This window comes from Apodemus sylvaticus, chromosome 7 (genome assembly GCF_947179515.1).
Source record: "Apodemus sylvaticus chromosome 7, mApoSyl1.1, whole genome shotgun sequence".
Taxonomy (NCBI): domain Eukaryota; kingdom Metazoa; phylum Chordata; class Mammalia; order Rodentia; family Muridae; genus Apodemus; species Apodemus sylvaticus.
In genome coordinates this window covers 21475902-21500033 of record NC_067478.1, presented here as the reverse complement: position 1 = coordinate 21500033, position 24132 = coordinate 21475902, and the positions used below count along the sequence as shown (strand labels likewise).

General features: G+C 46.9%; 1 protein-coding gene across 1 annotated transcript in view; it reads right to left on the bottom strand.

Annotated features, from left to right (window-relative positions):
• Positions 1-24132, bottom strand: part of Ephb1 (EPH receptor B1) — a 451676-nt gene that overhangs the window by 307036 nt on the left and 120508 nt on the right. Inside the window, exon 2 of the mRNA XM_052187529.1 lies at positions 15717-15781. Within this exon, the coding sequence (XP_052043489.1) occupies positions 15717-15781 (65 nt within the window). The remainder of the gene's footprint in view (positions 1-15716; positions 15782-24132) is intronic.

Sequence of the window (24132 nt, the reverse complement as noted above, 5' to 3'; positions counted from 1 at the left end):
TGGCTTCCACACACCTGCACACACATGCATCCATGGACACCTGCATGCTTATACATTCACATGACCACTAACTCACATATACACATGCACACCCAGTTCTTAAAATCAGCTTTTCTGCCTCTGTTAACCTGACAAGACTCTAGCTGTTCTAAGCACTACCACACCCAGCTCAGTGAACTCGTTTCTTAAATCAAGACTGGATGGAAAGAATCCACTCATTCTCCAAACAATGTTTGAGGTATTGGTGACCCAGCAGAAAATAGACAAATCTGCAGCCCCTGTGGACCTTCTGTTGCAACACAGTGAGCCAGCTGGGGAACAAACACGACAAATACGAAGGTGCCTCTGAGGTTACTTCTTCTTAAACACTTGTGAAGCACTCCCTTCTGGAGGGAAGACAGAAGCTCCAAAGACACGGTTTTGCTAAGGCAGCTCAGAAAGTTACAAGACTCATGAGGCTCCTTCCCAATGTTATATAAACAGTAACAGACTGCTGGGGGAGAGGAGACTCTCAAGTGGGCCTGCCTGCAAACTGGATGGAGCTCCAGAGATATGGCTTTGGTAAATCACCATCCATGGTGACCAGGGCTTTTCATGACACCACTGCCATGGGATCACTCCTGGAACCTCATGTTCATTTTCTTATAAGTAACCTCCGTAAATTTATTAGTTTACCAAGCAGGAACTAACTGGGTGAAGTTGTTTTAGGTCTGTTATTGGTGTCTTACCTGGGATGAATAGTTTTTTGGTTTTTTTTTTTTTAATCTTTCTGTGGAAAGTCATGCAACAAAGTAACAAACATAGTGTTACATGCTGTGAGAGAGCACGTGGAAAAACAAGCCAGGTGAAACAGGCAGGTGAATCAGGGAAGGGCTTCTGAAATTTGAATGATCCCTACCAGCCAGGCTGATAGTCCATTCCAGACACAAGAAGAGGTCCCCCGAACAGGTAGTCTGGCATATGCCAAGAAAACCAGGACACCAGCGGGGCCAGAAGAACACAGAGTCTGGAAGACTGGGAAGTGGCCAGGGGCAAGAGGCCTCACCTCTGCTAACTGTAGTCTTGTGACCACAGACAACTTTCCGAGTTTCAGTCTCTCCACCTGCAAAATACTATTTTCCTTGCAGGGTGTGGTGAGGCCTCAAAGATCATGGAAGTAACTCCTGTAAGCATCTTCAGCAACTACCACTTGCTGACTACCAGCAATTACTGTTACCAGTGCGATGGCCATCATTACTGTGCTAACCTCAAGACCTGCCCCTAGCTGAGTCAATGGGGTGTGGAAGCCATCTTGATCCTAGATAAGTTATCCTGCCCTGTGCTCAGCAGAATGTAAGGACTAAAGGTCCGAATTCCATCTCCGAACAGACCCAGCCCTTCTCTTTGCTGGTTAATTCCCCAGGCTTCCTCTGAGCCTACTTCACTGTGGACCATCTTCTTTTAATCGGGCTTTCAGTGAGACCCTATCTTCCACCATCTCAGATCACAGGAAACAAAACCAGACCCAGCTCCGAGGCTCTGGGTCCACTCTGCAGTCTGTAATTGGACATTACCTGCTGTTAAGGGAAGCTGCTATGTCAGTAGAAATGGTTGCCTCTGTGCTCTGTGGGACAATAATGGAAACACGATGGCCTCGCCCAATCAGGGGAGATGGCTGTCTCTCTGAACATGCCTCCAGCAGTATTCACCTTCATCAAGCACAAAGGAGTCCACGGATTCATTAGAGCAGCCAGATAGGTCAGAGACACCACCATCCAGCTTCTCACCAATCAGTGTGCACTCCAAGAAAGAAGCTCTGGTATAGGCAGTGGGTTAAGCCTGAAAGAGCTAGGAGATTAGACAAGCTAGAGGGCTAATGAAAATGTAAAATGTGGTCCTTGGGGCATAAACTCCTACATGCCCAGAGGGACCTATCATTTAGCACACCAACCAACCAAGACAACATTTCCTCAATGGCTCCCAAGAGGGCCTGAGCTTCCAGCTCACCTCCCAATATGCTTAATTTACATCCCAGATGTGCTTGGCTGGGAGAATATGAACACCCCCCTCATACATCACCAAAGTCCACGCAGTATACTGAAGAGAAGGGTGGCTTACAGAATGATATTTCTTTATGGCTAGCATCTTGAAAGGACTTCATATTGCCTGTTGTATGACACAAAACAGAATTCTCAGAACTCCAGAGTTGTAGCGTGGATACACTCTTGGGAGTGTATAAGAGCAAAGGAGTGAAGAGGCCTAATTAGAACATTGAGAACGTACACATCATGATCCCCATCGCAGCCTCTAAACGCAAAACTTCACAGATTCATTTGAAGCAGCTGCCCTGCCTCCACTCTCAGCTACCTCTTCCTCTTTCTCCTCACATCCTCTCCAATACCATTTAATGCTGTGTGACCTTGCCTTCTGACTTTTCCAGAGGGAGATATGAACAAATGTCCCTTCACCACAGATTGAACACTAAGCATGGATCTAAGAAACAATTCTTTTTATTATTATTATTTGTTTAAGATTTATTTTTATTTATATGAGGACACTGTAGCTGTTCAGATACACACCAGAAGAGTGCATCAGATCCCATTACAGATGGTTGTGAGTCACCATGTGGCTGCTGGGAATTGAACTCAGGACCTCTGGAAGAGCAGTCAATGTTCTTAACTGCTGAGCCATCTCTCCAGCCTTTAAGAAACAATTCTACCTAAGGCCAGCTTGGTGGACCAATTGAGTTGACTTATAGGAGTATGAGGAATGTTGGGGTCTGGAAGGTATCTGTGTCACCCCACTGCTGGATGGTATAGATATGAGCAAGTGAGAGAAGGGCTCAAGTGAGCACACCTGATACTAAGGGGGCATTTGTGCTTCACAAACAAGCTTAGAGTCAAGAGGCTCTGCCCAAAAGGGAACAACAGCAAAACCCCCACACCAAGTACCTGGTACTTTCTGGTACCCAGAAAACCAGGATACCAGCATGACTACAAGAGCAAAGAGTCAGGAAGAATGGAAAGAGATGATCAGAGCCAAGTGAGACCTTCTTCTGCAGTCCTACCCAACCCAGAACCAGATTGTGGTATCCTTAACACAGGGGGAAAACTCACCAGCTCTGGGCACAGCTGGGCCCAGCTGGTTGACCAGAAGTACCTCTTTAAACTTCTCCAGATCAGTTTTCTCCTTTGCAACACAGACATGCTAAAAGTACCTAGTCTGTGAGATGAATGTGAGGATTAGACAGACTGTATACCTGATGTGTCTAAACACTAGAGTCACACTCTTTGGGGAGTTTCAGTATGGATGGATACAAGGCCCTCAATGGTGAGACAGGCTTGGTGGCCTTGGTGTTCCCTCAACAATGGGTACCACCTGAAGCTCTCTCCTGTCTGCTTGGTTGTTTATCCCTGTTTCCAGCTTTTTCACCACTGTGTGTGTGTGTGTGTGTGTGTGTGTATACCGTAGGTGCACATATAATTGGGAGTACTGGTCATGGTCCTCTATCAAGTATGTCCACTTCACCAAGGGCCAGTGAGGATTGACTCCCTCTCAATACTCTGGAGTAAAGGGAGCTTCCCTCACTGCTCAGGGACCCCATGATACCACACTACCAGAAGGCTTGAGGCCCAGCAGACAGGCATCTTTATGTAGCCCCAGGGTTCACCAGGACATCAGGAAGAGCTCGGACACCGCAGGCCTGTGCCTCAAAATGAGCATCAGGTCCACACACCCCCAAGCCACTAGCAGCTCCACCAGGCAGCAGCATGGAGTACCAGGCCCTGCCTGGAGTGGGGTCCCTAGCCATTATGACAGCTGCTGCTGCTGTTGACACTGCAACAGTGGCAAATTCATCCTTCTGACAGGATCCTTTTAAATAATTCACAGGGAGCTGGGGATTAAGACACTGTTTCTCTCTGTCTCTGTTGAGATTTAAAATACCTCCAGCTGAGGGATTTAAAGAGAATATAATGGCCTGGCCCTCTACGGTCTACCCTCCCCCTTCCCTCCTCTCTCCCATTTCCCAAACTCACCCCCATCCCCCACCCCACCAGCCAGCCCTATAACAAGAAGGTCCAGAAAACAAGAAAGAAAGGGGGTAAAAAAAAGAGGGGAGCCAGTGCTTGGCTGGTCACTATGGCAACGGTGGCAGGGTATTCAGCTACTATTATCCCAGTACCTCACACATGTGATTATCTTAAGCTGTCTATTGAATGTGGTTCGCACTGCTGCCCAACATGGCCTTGTTCGACAAGGCAGGGGCGGGAGCTGCAGGCCCCAGGCCCCAGCTGTCTAATAGAGCTTGGCTCAGCCCCTAGTGCTACCGATGGAGGGCACAGAGTTAGCCCCGGAGAGACCAGTGGCATTTTCCTTTGGTTTGGAGGGGTTGCTGTTCAGAATGCCTAGCAGAGGCCAGTCTGAAGCATCACCATCACACTGGGTCACGAGCTGCAAAAAATGGTCTTCTCATCCAGTAAGCTCATAGCACATGGGCCATATTGGCTATAGCCAGCTGGAACTATCTTAGATACCAGAGAGCCAGCCCTGGAAGGATGGAGGGGCTCTTGGCTTCATTACCATCCTCAGAGTACAAGCAAACTAAATCAGCCTGGGAAGGATGCCTCTCTTCCAGTCTGCTGTCACCCCTCCCACAACTGGGAGGACATGTGGGGGACTGATACCATTTCTGCCCTCCCCCCACCCCAGGACTGCTGGAGTTTGCTGCCAGGATGCCTTGGAGGAGTCTGATGCCCACTGAGAAAAGTTATCTCATACCTTTGCTTCTTGGACCTGGCTTTGGATTATTTCTACACGGAGGTGCCTTGATCCATGAATATTCCTTAAATGACAAGCTCAGTCACTAAACACATTAAATGCATTCTACCTTTTCCGGTGCCTCATTGAAAATTCAGCTCTCAAGTTGAGCCTCTTACCTGAGATACTCTCAAGTGGCAGTGGGACACCAGCATCTTCATAAGCGTCTTGTACTTAACCCTCTCTAAATATCTACCACCAGCCTGGCCTTTTCTCCACCTGCAGCTCTATGCGGATGTGGCTACCCACAAACAGGTCCCAGTAACCTCCAAGATGGCCCAGTGTTTCACCTCTGGCTCACCGTAGCATAATGAATTAATTGTCTGTACCTAAGTGCAAACACAATCCATTATCAGCTGGCTGAAAGTATTCAAAGCAGAGATCTCAGTCAGCAAGATAAGCCTGAATCCTTACTCTGACATCACATTGACTGTTCTGTCCTTTGTGACACGGGAACATGGTTTAGACTTGCTCTTGGATCATGATGAATCAGGGCCGAGTGCATGGAGGTGAAGATGCAGCATGTCACACACACACACACACACACACACACACACAATTGCAGGAGGAACCAATTCAACTCTGAGACCACCAGATAGAACAAAGCAGCTCATTAAGCTTTTCTAAGTGTCCTCTCTTCTGAGTGATAACCAAGGCTTTGGGGATGAGATCCGGCCCTACCACCATCAGATACCACTGTCTCTTCTTTTGGATTTCTGGCCAGGGATTTCCTACCGATGTGACCTGTGGGTAAGGCTTTGCACTTCATGTCAACTTAGGCATCTTATCTTCTGCCCCTAAACCTTCAGATCACAGACCACCTGCTCCACTTGTCCCTTTCAAATATGCTTTTCAATAAGAAAAGACTGGCTCCTTAGGGACTCCCTACAGGCACCACTCTGGGCTGAGGGTGTAAATCTCATGTTTCCCACTGTAGAGTATTGGAAAACATTGGCCTCTGCTCATTGCATACCTGCCCTCTGGTTCCTCAAGCATCTATGACCCCTTGATCCCCTCTTCACACTCCTCCACACCCAGTGGAACAAGAATGAACTCTGTTGTCAGACAGGCCTGGGGTCAGTCTCAGTGCTGTGACTTTGAATAACAACTCTGAGATTTAAGGACACCACTGAAAAATGGAAGAAATGTCACCTACTGTGGAGGTCCTGGTAAGACTCAGTGAGGTGGTATATGCCATCCTAAAACCTGCTACACCAGGTCAGCGGTTAATGCATGGTGACCAGTAGTGGCAGCAGTTAATAAAAATCCTGCTATTGATAACAATGTATTCTCTGGCCTTCATTGGGAAATACAACCTAACAGAAATGCTAAAATGTTTATCTTGTTCTCACCACCCGATCTAAGCCCCTCTAAGAAGAGTTGGTGCTTAGTCCTGTCACAGGTACTAGTCAACACAAGCAGTATTGCCCTGAACTTTACAGTTTACAAAAATAAGCAAAAAATAAAACAAAGATAAACAAAATTAAATCCTCCCTGCCACTCCACAAATAAATGTTTACATTGTTCATATTATAAATGCAGAATATGGGCCCTGGGAAGTAAAAGACCTTAGCAGGAAATAGAAATAATCCTAGAACATCAGCTTCCAAATCCTAGGCTTGTTCCTTTAGAAATACAGTGGGTGATAATGAAAATACAGCTTCATCAGGGAGCTGCCCTGATCCTGCAGGGGCTTATCCTTCCTAGGGTCAGGCACAGAATCTTCAACTTTCTTCTGATGACTTTGTCATTCCCTTCATCTGTTTTCTCCTGTACATGTGTGTGTGTGTGTGTGTGTGTGTGTGTGTGTATGTGTGTGTGTATGTGTGTGTGTAGTTTATGTATATATATTTGTGTGTATACATGCACATGTGAGTGTATGTGCATATGTGTAGAAGGTTGATACTATTACCTGCCTCACTCAATTGTTCTCCACCTTAACTATTGAGACAGGATCTCTCAGAGTCCAGAGCTCACTGATTTGGCTCAATTAGTTGGCCAGCAGGCCTTGTGGGTATCATTTCTCTCTACCTTCTTTCACTGGGATTACAGGTGCATGTCAAGTCTAACATTTTGCATGGGTGTTAGAGATCCAAACTCATACCTTCATGCTTGTGCGTCTGGAACTGTCAACTGAGCCATCTTGTCAACCTCTTCTGACTTCCTAGTTCAACATGATCTAGGCGTTGCTTCTAATGCCCTTCACTCAGGTTTCCTATCTGAGTTCAGGCTGGAAGAGCTGATCTGCTCTCCTCCAAGAACCCTGCTCTCTTAAGGTCCTAAAAGTCCCTTCTCTTTCAAGTCAGGAAGAGCTGTCAACTGGTCCTCTGGCTAACATGCCCCTTGCAGAAGAGTTTCAGTGCTGAATCAACCTTCCTACAGAGGGTTTGAGAGATGACAAAGGGCACCTATCTGTCCCAGTCAACTTGACTTAAGCCTACTAGGGTGCAAACAAGCCAGGTCTGAACTAGGAAAGGACCCATATCTTCTCCAAAATGGGAGATGTGGGTTTGGATAACCTCTGGGGATTTTGGGCAAACATCATAAGCTGATGAATGGTGTTAGGCATTTCTAAGGGCAAGAAAGGAAATTAGTGTGACATCAAGATTCTGGGAAGCCACAACTCCCAAAGTCCCTTAATCCAGTAAACTAGAAAAAAGAACACCCTCACCCCCATTTTTAACTTGCATGCATGCATACATATGCATACATGTGTGTGCGTGTGCGTGCGTGTGCACACACACACACACACACACACACACACACACGAATCCTTAGCCCAACTTTTCTCTCCTGAGGCTCCGTCTAGTGCCCACCCACCCTTCTACCTCACTAGGCAGGCCTCTTGGCCACTTCCTTCCAGAGCAGGGTCTGACCTCCTGGACCACCCTCCATCTCCTGGAGGAGACCCCATCTCCCAACTCTAGTCCAGAGCATATACACAGACACACACACACACACACACACACACACACACTTGCCTTTGTCTATCACTGTCTCTGTCAGGCAGGTGATTTTAAACTTCCATTCCTAAAAGACGCATATTATATAAAAAATGTTTTAAGTGCCTTGGGTGTTTTGCTCCTCATTGCTTCATAAAAGTGACATTAATAGCCAGGGAAGAGCTCGGCTGAGTGCAATTAGGGAGGATGTTTCAGGTATGAAAGCTGTTTTGAGCCTGCTAATGTTTCCTAATTACAGGCCTTTTGGTAGAGAGAGAAAAAGATAAAGAGTGGGTGGGAGACACAGGGTGGGGAGGCCTGACTTAGCTCAGTGGTTTACCTGAAGAGCGAAGGGGAGGAGAGAGGAGGAGGGAGGGATCAGGGGCCAGAGGTCAGCAGCAGGGGGCTGGCCTCTCTTGGCTGAGAAAGCTAAACTAATTCCTGGGTAACAGCTAAGGAAAGGATTCCATTCATAGCCCGTACTGTGAGAAAAAGACAACCTTTTCCAGTGTGCCTGAATTCCTGGGCCTCATGGGCATCTCAGCTTGAGTCTTCCACAATTCACAGCTGTGGTTTGTCCTAAGCAGGCATCTCATTAGTTGTGCCCTAGTTGAGGATCAGCCTACCAGGGGTTAAAGGGCAACGGGGACACTGTTGAACCAGGAGACCTAAGGTGATTTATCTGCTCATTTTTGTTTCCTTAGCAGTAAGATGGAGCCTGGGAAAGCCCCATGGTTGGCTCACAGGGGTTTCTTCTGTTGTGTTAGGTGTGTTTGCTTGTTTGCTCTCTGAGAACTTTCTGGAATCTATACTCTGAGAGAGTTGTGGTATGTCCCCCTTCCCTTCAGACCCTAAGTTTTCACTGGGCCTAGCTCAACACTGAACAGGAGCAACAAGTCCTCTCTTTGAGGGTAGGTATAGAATCCAAGACAGGCCCAAGTAGAACAAATGCCACGCCTCTGCTCAAGGGAGGGGCCAGCATCATCTGTTTCTTCTTTTCCATCGAAAAGATGGAAGGGGCTGAAGGGCAGGAGCTGCTGCAGACAGGCCGTGAGTCCGAGGAGCTGTGGCACCCAACCAATGCCCAATACTGTGAGAGACGAGCAAGAAGGAGTGAGAAGAGACAGAAAAGACCAAGAGACAGGTGTGGGACAGGGTGTCGAGGGGGTGTCAGCTCACACACACACACACACACACACACACACACACACGTGGTCTAGACTGGCCCATAGCCCATGCTATCTGGACCATCATGCTGTGAGCTCAGGCCTGTCCTCAAAGGCTGCTTTGCACCTTTCTGTCACTAGCCACCAAAAACCCTGATGGGGGACATGTGCCTGCTGAGGGGAGGCGCCAGGCCTTAGCCACCAGGGCACATGCTCTCAGATCAAGGCACAGTATGAAAAAGCACAACCAGCCACACCCTCTGCCCCCTGCTCCTGGCACGCCTCCAAAGTCAAATAAGGGACAACGTTCCATTCACAAAGCCCTTTCTCTCACCCACAGCTAAATTTCACTTGGACCTACCCCCAACTCAGCTCAGGAGTTTCTATCCTAATTAGCAGGATTGAGTCATCAAAGGAAGAGGAGAAGGAAATCAGCCCTCCAGAGGGCTGATAATAGGCTAGTGTTTCCTAAGTAAGTGCCAAAGAAAACTTCTTTACCTACCCTTGTCCTGTGTGAGGCTGTTACCCAACAGAACAGGGAGGTGAGAGAGTCTAACAGGCAGGCCCTGAACATGTAGGTAGGGAACAGCCAATGGGGATGGAGCAGAAATTTGATGTCACGACCTGTGGCCTTGGCTGCTACTCTACACCCTTGTCACTTACCAGCCCGGAAAAATCAGAATCGATTTTGTTGGCTTTGGAAGAGGCAGGCAGTTACCGGAGTGGCTTTCTCTCCTGAGTGTAATTTCCTCACTCCCGTGAGAGTCAGCTGGCAAGAGTGCCTCAGGCACTTGAGGATGGAGGACAGAGCCAGGGATGCCAAGTGGCCCAGACAGTCCACACATCTCGATAGCCAGACAGCAGGTATGGGGAAAGCCCTACAGGAGCCTGCAGCTTGTGCAGGGAGTTAATAGCCAGGCATAGACGTTCGAATGGGAGTCTTACCCTCCTCAGCATCTGGATCCGGGAGCTTAGCTTGGTCAGTTCAATAATCCTCCCACCACAACCCAGAACTGCCTAGAGAGACTACAACAAAACTCCTTTAACTCCATGTGTCTACACACAGACATGTATACACACATGGACACATATCTACATGGGCATATACATACACACACACCACATACATGCACTGGTACATACACAGAAATGTAAAAGTATCCAAATGTATATAACACTACATATACACATAAACATGTACATATACAAAGATATACACACATAGATACACACATATGCATAAATATAAATACACAATACAGACATATACATACATACATATGCATAAATATAAATACACAATACAGACATATACATACATACATACATACATACATATGCCCAAACACAGGCACACAGGTGCATATACACATACACACATATATAAATATATGCATATACAAATATGCATACATGTATGTATATGCTGATAACACACAGAGAGTGCACAGGAGCCCAGTTTACTCAAACTGTGGGCTTGACAGGCTGGATCTCTTTTTCAGTTTTCCTCTATCAAGCCTTGGAGAAGAACGGCTTATTAAAATCATCAAGCCCACATGCCTCTGGCTGTGAAGGTGATTCCGAGAGGCAGCACAGATACACGTGGAGTCTGGAAGCCCACAGAGAAGTCTTTGAAGATGAGAACTTACATCGATATTCACTCTTAGAGACTCACATCATAGACTCAGGAACTGACACATAAGAAGGCCATCTATGGCCCAGGTACAATAGTAGGTGAGCTCTGCCCAAACTCTTTGAGAGTAAAGGGTTTGGATTTCCAACAAGGAAATTGAATACGCCTGATTCTCAGGGGACACAGGGACGTGCCTCTAACCCACTGTAGTCAGGGCTTAAAACAGAAGGGCATCTCCTGGGTGTCCACGCCCTTCATCAGGCTCATCTCACAGGTAGTGCCATTTGCATTGCTAACTAGCTCTTTACTGACAGCTGGATATTGCAAGGCCTGTAACTAACTCTTTGTTGGGCTATAATGAACCTGCCCTGGGTATCTCTTAGTGTGGAGCCCTGGGCTCCAGATGCAAAGATATTTACAGATGCAAAGAAGTATCACTTATTCAGCTGACAAACATTCCTGGTGACTGCACCCTGCTAGGCTGGCACCAGGGACACAGACCTAGAGCAGATTCATCCTCTGGGCCTTGAAAACATGGCCGCGTGCTTTCCATATGGTAGTCTGTGAGAGGCCAGTGCTGTGACCACTGAGCCACAGATGGAGGAACACTCAGGAGGGTCCCACAGGGGATAGAACAGAGTTAGCACATTCAGGGCACAAGGTCAGGGAGGAAGGCAAAAATGGAAGCTGCAGGCAGCATCTAGAAACAGGACTGACTATGGAGGACCACGTATCCATAAAAGCCACTATTTACAATGTAGTGATTATTCTAAAGTCTCTGAACTCAACACTGCCCAGAGGTCTTACGCTATGGAAAGCAGAGAGAACAAAGGTCTATCCAGCCTAGGAAGGGGGTTCTGGAGAACCTCACTGGGGTGTTCTCAAATAACCACAGTCCTTTAGAGGGAACTCAATACACCCTGGCACTGTCCAATTATAATAAGAATTTTACTTTCTCCCTCTGTTTACCAGGTAGCATGTGATTTTGATTAAACCAAGTGACTTACCTTAAAGGTGGGTTGTTTAATTACCAAGCAGTATTTTGAAGTTGGGCATAAATATGTTCTGATTTTGACATGTAACATTACAGTCAGCTTTCTAATAACAGAACTGAAAATGGCTTATGAGCTAGGTGTGGGTGGTGAGCCAAGCCCAGATTAGGAAGTTCTCAAGCACAAGAGTAGAGAAACACAGATAGCCACATAGACCAAAGGTCTCTTAGGATCCCTCCCTATGGAGCCCAAGGGCTGCTGTGTGACATGGACAGCATCCATTGCAGTGCTAGCTGCCTCCCGTCTTGGGAAGGACAGAGTGATCCCTTCTCAGGGTGGGACAAACTAGACCCAAAGTTCCCTCCAGGCTCATACAATGACACCATCCAGCTGCCTTCTCCAGCCTGATTCACTAACGGCTTACTGACTAGAGAGAGAGAATTCAAGTGGCCTACATCCACTAACTTTTCCACTGGATCCTAAGTAGATATGAATCACCTGGCCTAGCTTTTTAGCTTCTCAAATGGCCTAAGTTCCTCTGGGTCTGAAGTTTATCCTCTATCCTAGTTCTAAACTAGACTTCTCTCCACCTAGACGGGCTATACCTCACATCTTACCCCTGACATAAGGCCACAGCTTCTGGTCCTACTCTTGTCTCAGGTGTGCCTACATACCTGTTCTACAGCCTCACTAGAGATCCCTCGGACACAGCAGTCAGTCCATAAGATGTCAACAGCGTCCTGCTGCCATCGGCACCTCTAGTCTTCCACCCCACCACTACATCTATAACTCTAGGCACATCCATTGTCATAGCTCCTACTGGTAGACCCGAGCAGGTGAAAGAGAGCCTATGGACAGGCCCAACATATGCATGGCAGCCTTCCTTACAACTTGGTCCTAGCTTCAGCCATATTCCTTCTGATCTTATCTGGCCGCTCTCTAACAGTCGATAGCAGTTGGTATAAATGCCCTCTACCTCCTAAAGTTGCATGCCTCAAGACTCCCCAACTTCACTGTCTAAAACCTCAATCCCTATCTCAGACAGAAGGTCTGAAGTTAGGATAGATTCCATTTCATGGCTTCTTTCACCGACCTAGATCACACGGATCTTTCCACACACCTTGATCTCTGTCCTTGGCAAATGTGTCCCCAGTCTCTCTGGTCCCCCATGTCCCACACTGTCTTCATCCCTTTTCATTGCCACAGTCTCCTTCAGTTTACCGCCTATTGACTGATACTATGTAATCACTACTTCTGGCCCCTACCCTGGTGACCTCTGAAACCATCCATGTACATTACCAACAGGGTTCTTGGAGCGAGAAATAGTGTTAAGTTCATACCCAGCAGCCTTTGCGTCTCTTGCCTCCTCTTCCTCCTTAACACACCCTCCCCTTGGTGTTAATGAAAGGGTCCTCTCAGCCTCCTCCCACCTCCAAGGCCACCCACTCTTCTGTCTCATCTTTCTGTGTCTGACCCTTCAGTACAGTTATGCAGCCAGAACACTCGACTGTTCTCCTAGGGACACAGGAACCACATCATGGACTCTCTCCTCACTGAGTGGAGCCCTTAGAAGGACTCTACTGTCACGAGGTCACTGCAAAGGCACCATGTCACAGTTGGGTCTGCCTCTTCCCATGCAGTGTGCACTTTCTTTTGTGTCCAAGAATGGGGCCATTAACACATGCACAATCAGAAACTTTCAACAAATATACATTAGATCGGCTTTTGAAGCAGTTCTTGATGGTGACAAATACACCAGAGAGGTATATTTGTAGCCTAGAGGCCATCATATGGCTAGAGAGCAGGATGATGAGGTATGAGGGAATCAAATACTAACACAGAGAGGTATAAACATTGCAATGGTACAGGGTGTTGCTGTGAAACTTCCTTGACACCCAGAAGACTGTGATGGAGTAGGGAAGGGCCTAACAGAGCTGGGATGCAGAGGTATCCTTGAGGGTGGAAAATTGAACAGAGAGGTCTGAAGATGATAAAAGATTCAGAGATTGCTCCTGTTCTCAGCCTTTGCTGTGGACTACAATAGTTGTAAGCCTATGGGCGTGGGTGAGAAAAGGAGAAAGAGGAAGTTCTCCTTGTGCTGTACTGAGACAGACAAGTCCCTGAGCATCCAAAGCAAGATGTGAAGTTGGATACAGGAACCACTGGTGAGTTACTAGCATATGCAGCCTCTACTCAGGAAAGCAACAGAGAGAGGAAAGGATGGACACATGGCCTTTAAGATATCAGATATCCCTCTCAACCCAGGCCTAGGACAGGCCTGACCATCCCACTAGTTGTTGTAAACCAGACAGACTCAAGAGGCTCTTGGAGCATGAGTTAATGACTTATCTGGTTGTAGAATCCCTATAAGAAATGCACTGGAGGTAGCTGTGTCATGCTAAGAACAAGGTGTGTGTATGAGGGAGGGAGGGAGTGCAGTCAGAATGTGAGCAGCCCAGACAGCTGCCATCTCGAGAGGGCAACACTTGACTTTGAATATCTCCTTCAAGGAAAATCTTCCTTGGGAAAGACTGAATGTTTAAAAAGATAGGTGTTATATACAAAAAGAAAAGCAAAGAAAGATAAATCAAGGGAGGGAAATACACACACACACACACATACATTAAGGACAATATGTATAAGCAACCCAACAATGTAATTTGTAGAAGGAGACAAGCTTTGGAAATGCAGGGAACCTAGACTGGTCATCTGGCCAGCTTTGCATGAAGTCCTAGTTCGAGTGGGCCGTTTCCCCTGGTTGCCCACAGTATTTCTAATAGTATTTGGGTCTGTCAAGGGTAAGAAGCCTTTGCTAGGTCCTAACTCACTATTCAGGGAACTTCTAGCTTCATCACAGCTCAAGGCATGACACTTATGTCTGGTAGTGCAATATACCTGCAAATGCAGGATTTGGGGGTGGGATCTGGAAATGAGTGCCCTGGGAAGTGCACACTGAGAGCATTGCTGATCTACCACCTGAGGACCTCTTAAGATAAGGTGGGGAAGTCCCCTGTGGATGCTGCTTTACCAAACACAGAAAGTCAAGGGCAGGAGAGGAAGCCGGAGACCACCCTACTCTACCTGACTTCTCTCCTTTCTTGGAAAGAAGGACCTACTCATCCCTCTAACTCTCCCTTTATCATTAAGACCCAGAGACAGCCAATCACTGTGCAGAACATGTGAGCATCTTCTTTATGCCCTCCATCACAATGTGGTCCACCATTTCTGACCACCCTCCATCACCCCTCTCAAAGGGCTCTGTGAGTAGAACATTTTAATCTGATTCTTTGGATATACCCAAAGCAGCTGGGAGACTCTTCCTTGTCTTTCTCCCAGTGGTTCTGCACAGTCCTATCAGCAAGGCGGCCCTTTTACTCTGTTGCCCAGATCTCTCCATCTCCTGGAAGATTAAATAACCAAGAACCATCTGACTGAGCTGTGTTCTATTATGCCCCAGCTCATCCTGACGCTCTCCACCCTGCCGTGTTCTGTGCATAGACTTGTGCCTCATGTCTTTTCATGACCCGCCCTTTGACATCCCATGCCACACCTATCAAACATCTATTCACTCCCCTAAGTCCAGTTCACATGAGCTTTCTTCATCTAGACTTCTTGTCCCCTCCAGTTCCCCACTGCCAGCTCTGTATCACATAAGTCTACTCATCTCTCCAAAAGAGATGTGTCCTAACTCATCTATAAACATGGTTGGTTTTCAGAGGAGACCATAAGCATCGCAAAGCTCTTCTTCGCAGCTACAGGGTCCAGCCAAGCACATGTACACTGACCAAATGAATAAAGAATGTGTTTCTAGGGAAAGCTCCAAGAGAAAGACAGCCTCCGCCCTTCTGAATGCCAGTCCCTTCCTCATGCCCTTGGCTCCTCAGCCTGTGGGCACTGCTGATCTCTGGTGTGCTATAAAGGCATTAGCTTTAACATCCCCATATCTATGGCTTGCCTGAGAGCTAGCAGTCTGGAAGGACTGGGTCAAGAGATGCTCTACACCACACATAAGGGAACATCGGTCTGAGACCCTGTGGTGCTGCTTTCTAGATAGGCAGTGTACCCTGCATTCACTCTGTGCTCCACTACCTACATGTATGGCTCTAGGAAAGCCCTGAGCCTCCCAGGCACCTAATGGAGCCAGGACCTCTCCTGTAGGACTGAAGGATGCTGGTGTGATACTCACCCCAGAGGCAGGGTTGGCTGTCCATCCCAACTCTGCAGTGGCCGTCCTTGTGTCCATCAATGTTTCTGCAAACCAGAAAGAGAATGGAGCATGAAGCTGTGTATAATAGTACCAGAAATCATCTTGGGTATCTTCACATACAGGCAACCAAGACACAGTGAGGGCACAGAGTCTGCTCAGCTCCATTGCAGACCTCATGTTCTTCTCTCCAGGACTTCCCTATGCCTTGATCTTGGCACTCACATCTTTACCTCCCGTATCCAGCATCTACCCACATTGCATTACTCGACCCAAGGACTCTTTCTCTGGGCCATGCTAACCCAGTAACCAAACTATAAGCCTTTCTTTAGCCTAACTGAACCCTCTGTGTGTCCTCCTCCTCTGCACCTAATTGCTTCTCCAGCCTCACTTCTCGCCCCACAAATTCCCCAGACTCTTCTGAGGTTGTCCCTGTTGATGCCCTTAAAAGTTCTCAGACACCAACTGCTCACCTAAATATTGACATTCCCACAAATCTCTTTGCCCTGAGCCAGACATATGCCCACCCTCTCCCCACCCTCCACCCACCCCCTCAATCCCCCACTCCCTCCCCTACCCCGTAACCTGACAGGGGTTTAGACAATTTGACAAAGGGCAGATCCAAAACTGGAATGCAGTTTCAACCCTAGCACAAATTCAGATAAACAATTTCTTTATCTCCTGTTGGTCTCCTTACCTCCAGCTCCTAGCTCATTCTGTCCCTGCCCCCAGGCAATGGCTGATCCATTGTCATTAAAAGTAAAAGCCATTGTCTTTAATTATATAGCATATACTGCTTTTTTCTGGTTACTTTCAAGATAATAGTTTTAAGAAAAATATTATAGTTTCTCCTTTGTTATTGTGTTGGTATTTGGGGGGAGGAGACTCTTGAGCTAGGGGCTTGTGTTGTTGTCCAAGTTGACCTTGAATGCACAATCCCCCTCCTCTTCCCCCCTCCCCCCCCCCAATTCTCAAGTGCTAGTGGAATACGCCTATATTACCAAAGCCAGTTTCACTCTTTCTCATTGCTAAGTGCCATCCTGTTTATGAATGCACTTCAATTTTTGCATACGTTTATTCTCTTCCAAATTGGGGCTATTACACAAGAGTAGGAGAATTCTGCTCATTTCAAACCTTCAGTGTTGCATACTTTGCAGACTATGTCTTCTTCGTGCCTCAGTAGTGTTCCATCTCTCTCTCTCTCTCTCTCTCTCTCTCTCTCTCTCTCTCTCTCTCACACACACACACACACACACACACTCTTTTCAATTCCATTCATATACCAGTGGGTGTGTTGGTTGATCCCACATTTTGGTTTTTGTAATCAATCATGGAATAAACATAGCATGCATACTTCTCTTTGACACAATGATCCCATTCCTCTTTTAATCCATACTCAGACATGGGATTGCTGAACAGTGTGGTAGTCATCATTTGGTTGTTTGGAGAGCCACCCTTTCTAGTTCCCATAGTGATCTTACTCAATTACATCCCCACTAGCAGAAATAATAATGTCGCTTTTTCTCTCCTTTCTCACCGGTGTCTGCCTTTTGTCTCCACCTTGGCAGCCATTCTAGATGGGATGAGATGATAATTCAATGTCATTTTGGTTTGCATTTCCCTGAGGATCAGTGAGGCTGAGCACATGTGTGTATGAGTTATGAGTCTTCACACGTGTGTGTGTGCATGTTTGTGCACGTGTGTGCATGTGTGCATATGTATGTATATACATATGTGCGTATGTGTGTGTGTGTGTGTGTGTGTGTGTGTGTGTGTCAGGGTGCATGTGTACATGTGTGGGATTCAAACTCTTCCTCATGCTTGTCTGGTAAATGACTTACCCACTGAGCCATCTTCCCACCCATTGAACATTTTTTCATGTTCATGTGCTACTGTTAACTTTTGTATCTTCCCATGATATATGTCTATTCATTATGTCTGCTTATTAGTAACTAGGCTTTGTTGGGGGTGAGTTGGTTGAGTTCCTTAGACATTTCTCTACAATGTAAGGTCCACCCTATTGTTTCCTTTGCTGGATGGAGGAGACTTTTTCATTGGGCAGAATTCCATTTGTCTACTTTGCTTTTGCTTCCTCTGCTTTTGGTGCTTTTTTTCTCATATATAAAATATCTCTGCCTATGTCAAGGCACTGAAATATTTCCTCCAGGAGTTTTATGGTTTCAGGGCCTTTATATTAATTGTAGTTGGTTTTTATACACTCTTGGGATGTGGGAATCCACTTTTATTTTTCTGCATATGTATACCCAGCTTTGCCAGATCCATCTATTGAAGAATCTGTCCTTTCTTCAACAGATGCTCTTGAAGCATTTGTCAAAGGTGAACTGGCTGTAATAAATGGATTCCTCTTTCAGGGTTTTCCTTTCTATTCCATGGGTCCTGTCTGTATCTGTCTTATACTATACTGTTTTGATTACCATAGCTTTGTGGCATGTTTTAAAGGCAATCATTGTTGAGAACAAAAATGTAGATACATGTAGTTAGTACAATAAAACATTTTATTATGCTGAGGGTCATCACACAAGGTTCACACTCTAAATTCGTAACTACTGTCCTAAGCCTCTCTCCCCAAGGCTGCTTACTTGTTTGATGCATCTTAGCTGAAGGGGAAGTCCAGTCTCTAACAGAAGTCTTTAATTTGAGAGTCTCCATCCACAGGGCAGATCAAGGTGGTGGTCTCTGTTTATATACCACCCAATGGGCACCATGAGGTTCTAGGACTGTTTCTGGTTATCTTGAGCGAGTGATGTCACTGAGTTCTGGTTATCAGGTGCAGCCTTGGATGTAGTGGAGACCCTGACTAAGCTATTTTTTACATGTCTAAAAGGCATTTTGTGCTGTGCTCAGTACACTTTGCTCTTTTTGCACAACATTGTATCCTGAATCTTGTGTCTTTCCATATCAATTTTGTGATTGTCTTTTCTAGCTTTGTAAAGAATATCATTGATATTTTTGATGAAAACTAACTATATCGAGTTTGTGATTGCTTTGAGTAGAATGGACATTTTGACAACACTTAATCTCTGGGCAGGAGTTGTCTTTCTGTTTTATGTGATGCTGTTATTTCTATAATGTTTTTGGAAGGAGTGGTCTAGTGATGCTGTGAATTTCATCAGTTCTTGTCTAGAGATATCTTTCCTTCACTTTCAAAGGTGAATATCGCTGGGTATAATATTCTTGGTTGGAAGACTGTTTTTATCTTTCTGAACTTTGAATGTACCACATCATTCCCTCTTAACCTATAAGCTTTGTGCAAAGGAAACTCTGCTGTTCTTCTGCCACAAGGGGTGGGCAGGGGCCCTCTGAAATGTGATCTGGCACTTTTCAACATTTTTAGAATTCTGTCTTGTAATTTTCATAGATTGAGTCTGAGCACCATGGAGAAGACCTTTGTAGGTCAAATCTTTTTGGGGTCTTTTGGGCTCCCTGGTTCTGGATGGCCATCTCTCTCCCAGGGTGAGGGACATTTGCTACTGTTGTTGAACACATCCCCGTGTCTTTTCCCTCCCCTCACTTTCTTGAACATCGATAATTCCAAAAATAATTTGGACAACGGGCCTCCAAAAGTCCTAACCTTTGAGGCAACCCCACCCCACTCCCCCTCCCCAAGCTGGGATGTTTTAAAAGACTCCGCTTCCAGTTCAGAAAGCCTTTCTTCTTCCTGTTGTAGTCTATCGGTGGGGCTCTTCTCTGTTTTGTATTTGACTTGCCACGTTCTTCAGCTCCAGCCTTTGTTTGATTCTTCCTTGCAGTGTCTGTCCTCCACTGTATTCCTCATTCCTATTGTGAGTTGATTTCTTAAAATTCCACTGACTCATCTGTTAGTATTCTCCCATATCTCAGTGAGGATCCCTGGAATCATTATTCTGAATCGCACGTCAGCATCTTATCACTTTCCTTTTCTTCAGGGTCCTTTGCTAGAGAGTAGTGTACTCCTTGGGAGGCATTGTATCTCTGTGCTGCTTGATATTTACTGCATCTCTACATTGATGTTTGCACATTCCAAAGATTATGTGTCTCCTTCAATTGAAGGGCAACCTTCATATGAACATCTTTCAGCTGAAGATGTTTCTTAGTATAGTCGTATGGTAGAGTAGGTTGGATTTACTTCCAGGTAAGTGCCGCAATACAGTCTCTATATAGATTCTTTGGCTAGGATCAATAGCTTTTAAAATGGTGCATGTGACAGTGGGGCCCATCTGATTTCAGATGGTGTGGGAGCAGGGACAGTATAGCAGCCACGTAGATGTAGTGATTGGTACATAAAACAGCCAACAATGACATAGGTACTGTGGTGATGAAAATGGCCATCCCAGGCATGCAAAATTAAGTGGCTGATTCCTTAGGCCCTTCTGGGATGAGTACCTCTGTCACTGGTAGTTTCCGATAATGGCAGTGGTGACACTAGGAACATGGAATGTATGGGGTAATGTATCCCTAAACCCCATTTGGTCATGAGCATTGCTTGCAGCAGAGATCCACTGAGAAGCATGTCCTTGGAAAACCACAGCAAGCAGCAGTGGTGTATGCTGGTAACAGTAGTGAATGGCAGGGAGGGGAGGGGTAGACAGGCCCAGGTCCCAGAAAGCAAGGGCTTTGTTTCCTGGGATCTTAGGGCTGGCACCACATGCTGTGTTGAACCACATGTCCCAGTTATAAAGGGTATTGCTGCATGGGTTTGGATGCTGGAGACACAGTTGTACTGCTGGGTCTAGTTGGGGTCATGAAGCTCTCATGCTTTGTGTGAATTTGGGAGGATGTTTGTGGGGCACCCAGGATGGGCATAGGCAGAAGTTTACATTCCCATTGGGGAAAGGCATATGAAGTCCTCTATCCTGAAGAGGGTACTGTTTCCATCACTGTAGTAGCCAATGGAGGAGGGAGGGGGAGAGAAGGGAGGAGGAGAAAGAGGAAGATAATGTAGGCTCCTTCTCTGATGCAGCAATCTCTACTTGGCCCAGCCTACCATGACTCTGGATCTCCCTTGCTGCTAGACTTCAGCTGTCCCTGGAAAGGGGGTTCTGTTGGGCTGTCCTATTTCCACTCCCTCACCCCAACAGTCACAGTGAGCTTCTCTGCCCACAGTGAATTTGATGATGCGCACTCGGAAGCGTCCTGGGAGAGGGAAAAGCTACATTTTCTCACCCTCGTTGGGCTTCAGTTAGGGCTGAGCCTGGTGCTATCACAAGCAGAGCCACCGGAGCATCTTGAGTTTGTTTTCCCTGCCGACTACCGACAGCTGGGGTCCTTGCGAAGAGCAAGCTTCCCTTTTCTCCTCATCTCCACTTCACAGCACTAATAACGCTCATAATGACACACCGCATTTACATAATACACTTCTCAGAAGGTACTCCAGGAGCCCCTGTAGAAGCTCATCTCCGTGATCATTAAAATATCTCTGCCAGGTGGGTCTGAAGCAGGAACAAAAGTACCCATGTAACAGAGCAGGAAACCATAGCACAGAGAGGGACACTACTTTCTGAAAAGTCACACAGCTTCCCAAACCGACATGGATAGCCTCAAATCCCAGCTCAAGTCCCACCGGGCAGATCTGGAAGCTTCCTGTAGCTGTGGGATCGAGGAAGGAGTCAGGTGGTGTTTTCTCTTTGGGCCACAAAGCCACAAAAGCTCCCAGAATGTGCATCAATACCAACCACAGAATTTCACTGAAGGGGTGCTGAGAATAATGGTGGCAGAGGAAATGGAGTCCGGAATCAAAACTAAGAACTGGATTTCATTTCCAAACCTTCCAGGGACTCCTTTGTTCTGTTAATTCCATAAATACAACCTCCGTCTCCATAATAGTCACAGGCACCCGCTTTAGACGGTAATTGAATCTGCTTATAAATAGTATTTTCCATGCAGCCTATCGGACAGAAGTTGCAGCAGGAGCCATCCATCTCCTTCCATCCTGTCCAGTGTGGAGGAAGAGGGCCACTGCCACATGACACCCCCACCCCGTGTGATTAAGGTGAGCTGCTCTTCTGGAATGGGGGGCTCCTGATTACAGCTTTCCGTTCTGGCGGGGGCCCGCATAAAAGTGACTCGGGGAGGTTTACATCTCCCTGGAGAGGAAGCAGGCACTCATTTGCATTTATAAAGCATATTGAGAGTTCTGGCAGAAAGTTATGGTGGAAGCACAATTAAATATTTACCGTCACTTCTGCTCTCAAACAGTGGCACGGGGACCAGACCAGCTGGAAGGGCATGTGTTGCTGTCAGATCCAAAGATGCCTGCAGGGCACAGGGCTCTGGGACCCATGCCCATCACCTCCTAGGCTCCGCCCCTCTGGGAGCTCATGCATAACGTGGAAAAACAACACTGGGTCTGGGAAGACGGGTCCAGCGCCCGGCTCTCACCCACCACCATCTTCTCTGAAGGATGGGGTCTCCTAGGTAAGATAATAGGGAAATGGGAGGCAAAGCACTGTTACCACTGCTTTAGTAACCTGATCATTCCCAGCTTAGGCTCCTGGTCTACAGGGACAATCTGAAGCACTACAGGGTGCCCATCATGCATTTCTACGAAGGAAAAGACACGTTTCCATCCTGACTCCTCCCACCATCCCCTAATGCCATTTTCCTTGCATTATTGAAAGAAGAGGAATTGGTGATAAACGTTGAGGATACAGGGATGGATGAGGATGGGTGTGTTGGATGAGCTCATGGACAGGAAGTGGTGGCACCTGCCTCCCTGTTCTGGCTGCACACCAGAGAGCTCAAGGCAATGGACAAGGGTTTTCTGCACAGGGGCATGAGTGTGTCTGTGTCAGTGAGCACAGACTCAGTGATTGACTAGATGAAGGCAGCTTTGGGGAAGGAAAAATAAAGTGACCATTTTACTATCCCATCAGCCCTTTCAACGGAAACTGGGGAGTGGTTTTTAGATCAACACTGGGAGAGGCAAAGACACATTGAAGGAAACGGAGTGGGAATCTCCTCAAGGGACAGCAGGTCAGAGTGGGAGGCAGAAGGGAGGTCTGGCAAGAGCCTGGCAGGCAGGAAGGAAACCCAGGGAGGAGCCTGGGAGGATGAACCCTTTACCTCAGGGGACATTTTTCTTAAGGGATTTCAGCACAGCAACCTCATAGCCCACCCAGTAACCAGTGGGCCATGCATGGGGGTCTAGATGGTGAGGTCATGTCTAGGCTGCCCCTATAGGAAGAAAACAGCACCTGCTGCCTGGCTTTGCCAGCAGTTTCTCTTTCTGTCTCCATTGGCATCTGTGGATATATTGATATTTGAGGGGGAATTAGATACCTGTCACGATAAAAGAGAGATAAACAAGCTCTCTTTGTTCAGGCCAGCCATTCTTTTTTGGAGAGACATAGATTAGACATTCAGGTGATTTACAATGTCCTTCCATGGTGGTAACAATACACACAGGCATAGAAGGATGAGGGAAGGGCAGCTTCCGGTCGTTTTTGAGGCAATGCCTGATGCGTAAGTGACAAGACTAGCTCGCCAAGCACGGAGCAGTGCCACCATGCAGTCGTTTCCTGGCAGCCCACAGGAGTCCTGAACCTGGGAGCCCCGCTGTGGTGTGCTTCACAAACCAGGCTCCTGCCCCCTGGACACAAGACCCTGAGAGTCTTGCCCTATGGCAGACAAGGCTTAAGCAGCCCTAACTCTCCTGTGCCTGACGGAATCATAGGAGGAGACTGTGAGGCGGTGGCAACAGGGGGATTCCGGTATCCTTGTACATATGTTTGTGGGAAGTATGTGGGGATGGGGCCCAGTGCAGACTCTGGAAATAAAATGAGAGCAGCCAGACAAGGTGTTCCTTAGGGAGCTTGCAGCCAATCAGGAAACAGAAACTAACCTGATATTCATGCAAGTAAATCTTTAACCCTATCTTCAGTGAGAGACAGGAAGGTGATACGCAGGGACACTTGTGAACAATGAATTAAAAGAGGGTAGGGTCATGGGTAAACACACCCAGCCTGGCAGGTAGCTGGCATTTTTTGCCCTCCATTCCCAGCTCTTGGTTTTTGGATACACAGGAATATGGACAGTGACACGGATGACAACAACTTTGCTCTACTTTCTCTCTTTCTCTCTCTCTCTCTCACATAAACACACAGAGACACATACAGATGTATGCACGCATGGCACCTACACATGTACCCATGTTCACATACACAGCCCTAAGACTAGCCCATGCTGGCAGGTATAAGGCGACTCTGCAACTCCAGTGTGTGCTAGGGGTCCTAAGTGAACACAGCTAAGCTTTCTGCCTTTCCCAGGGACCTCTATGCTGCCCTAGACTCAGGCCTGAACACTGGACATGCCAGCCTCAACCCTACACACTGGGCAAGCTGGACTTGTTAGCTCCTGAACAGCATCTGCCTAGCCCTTTCAGATGTTCCATGGTCCCCTG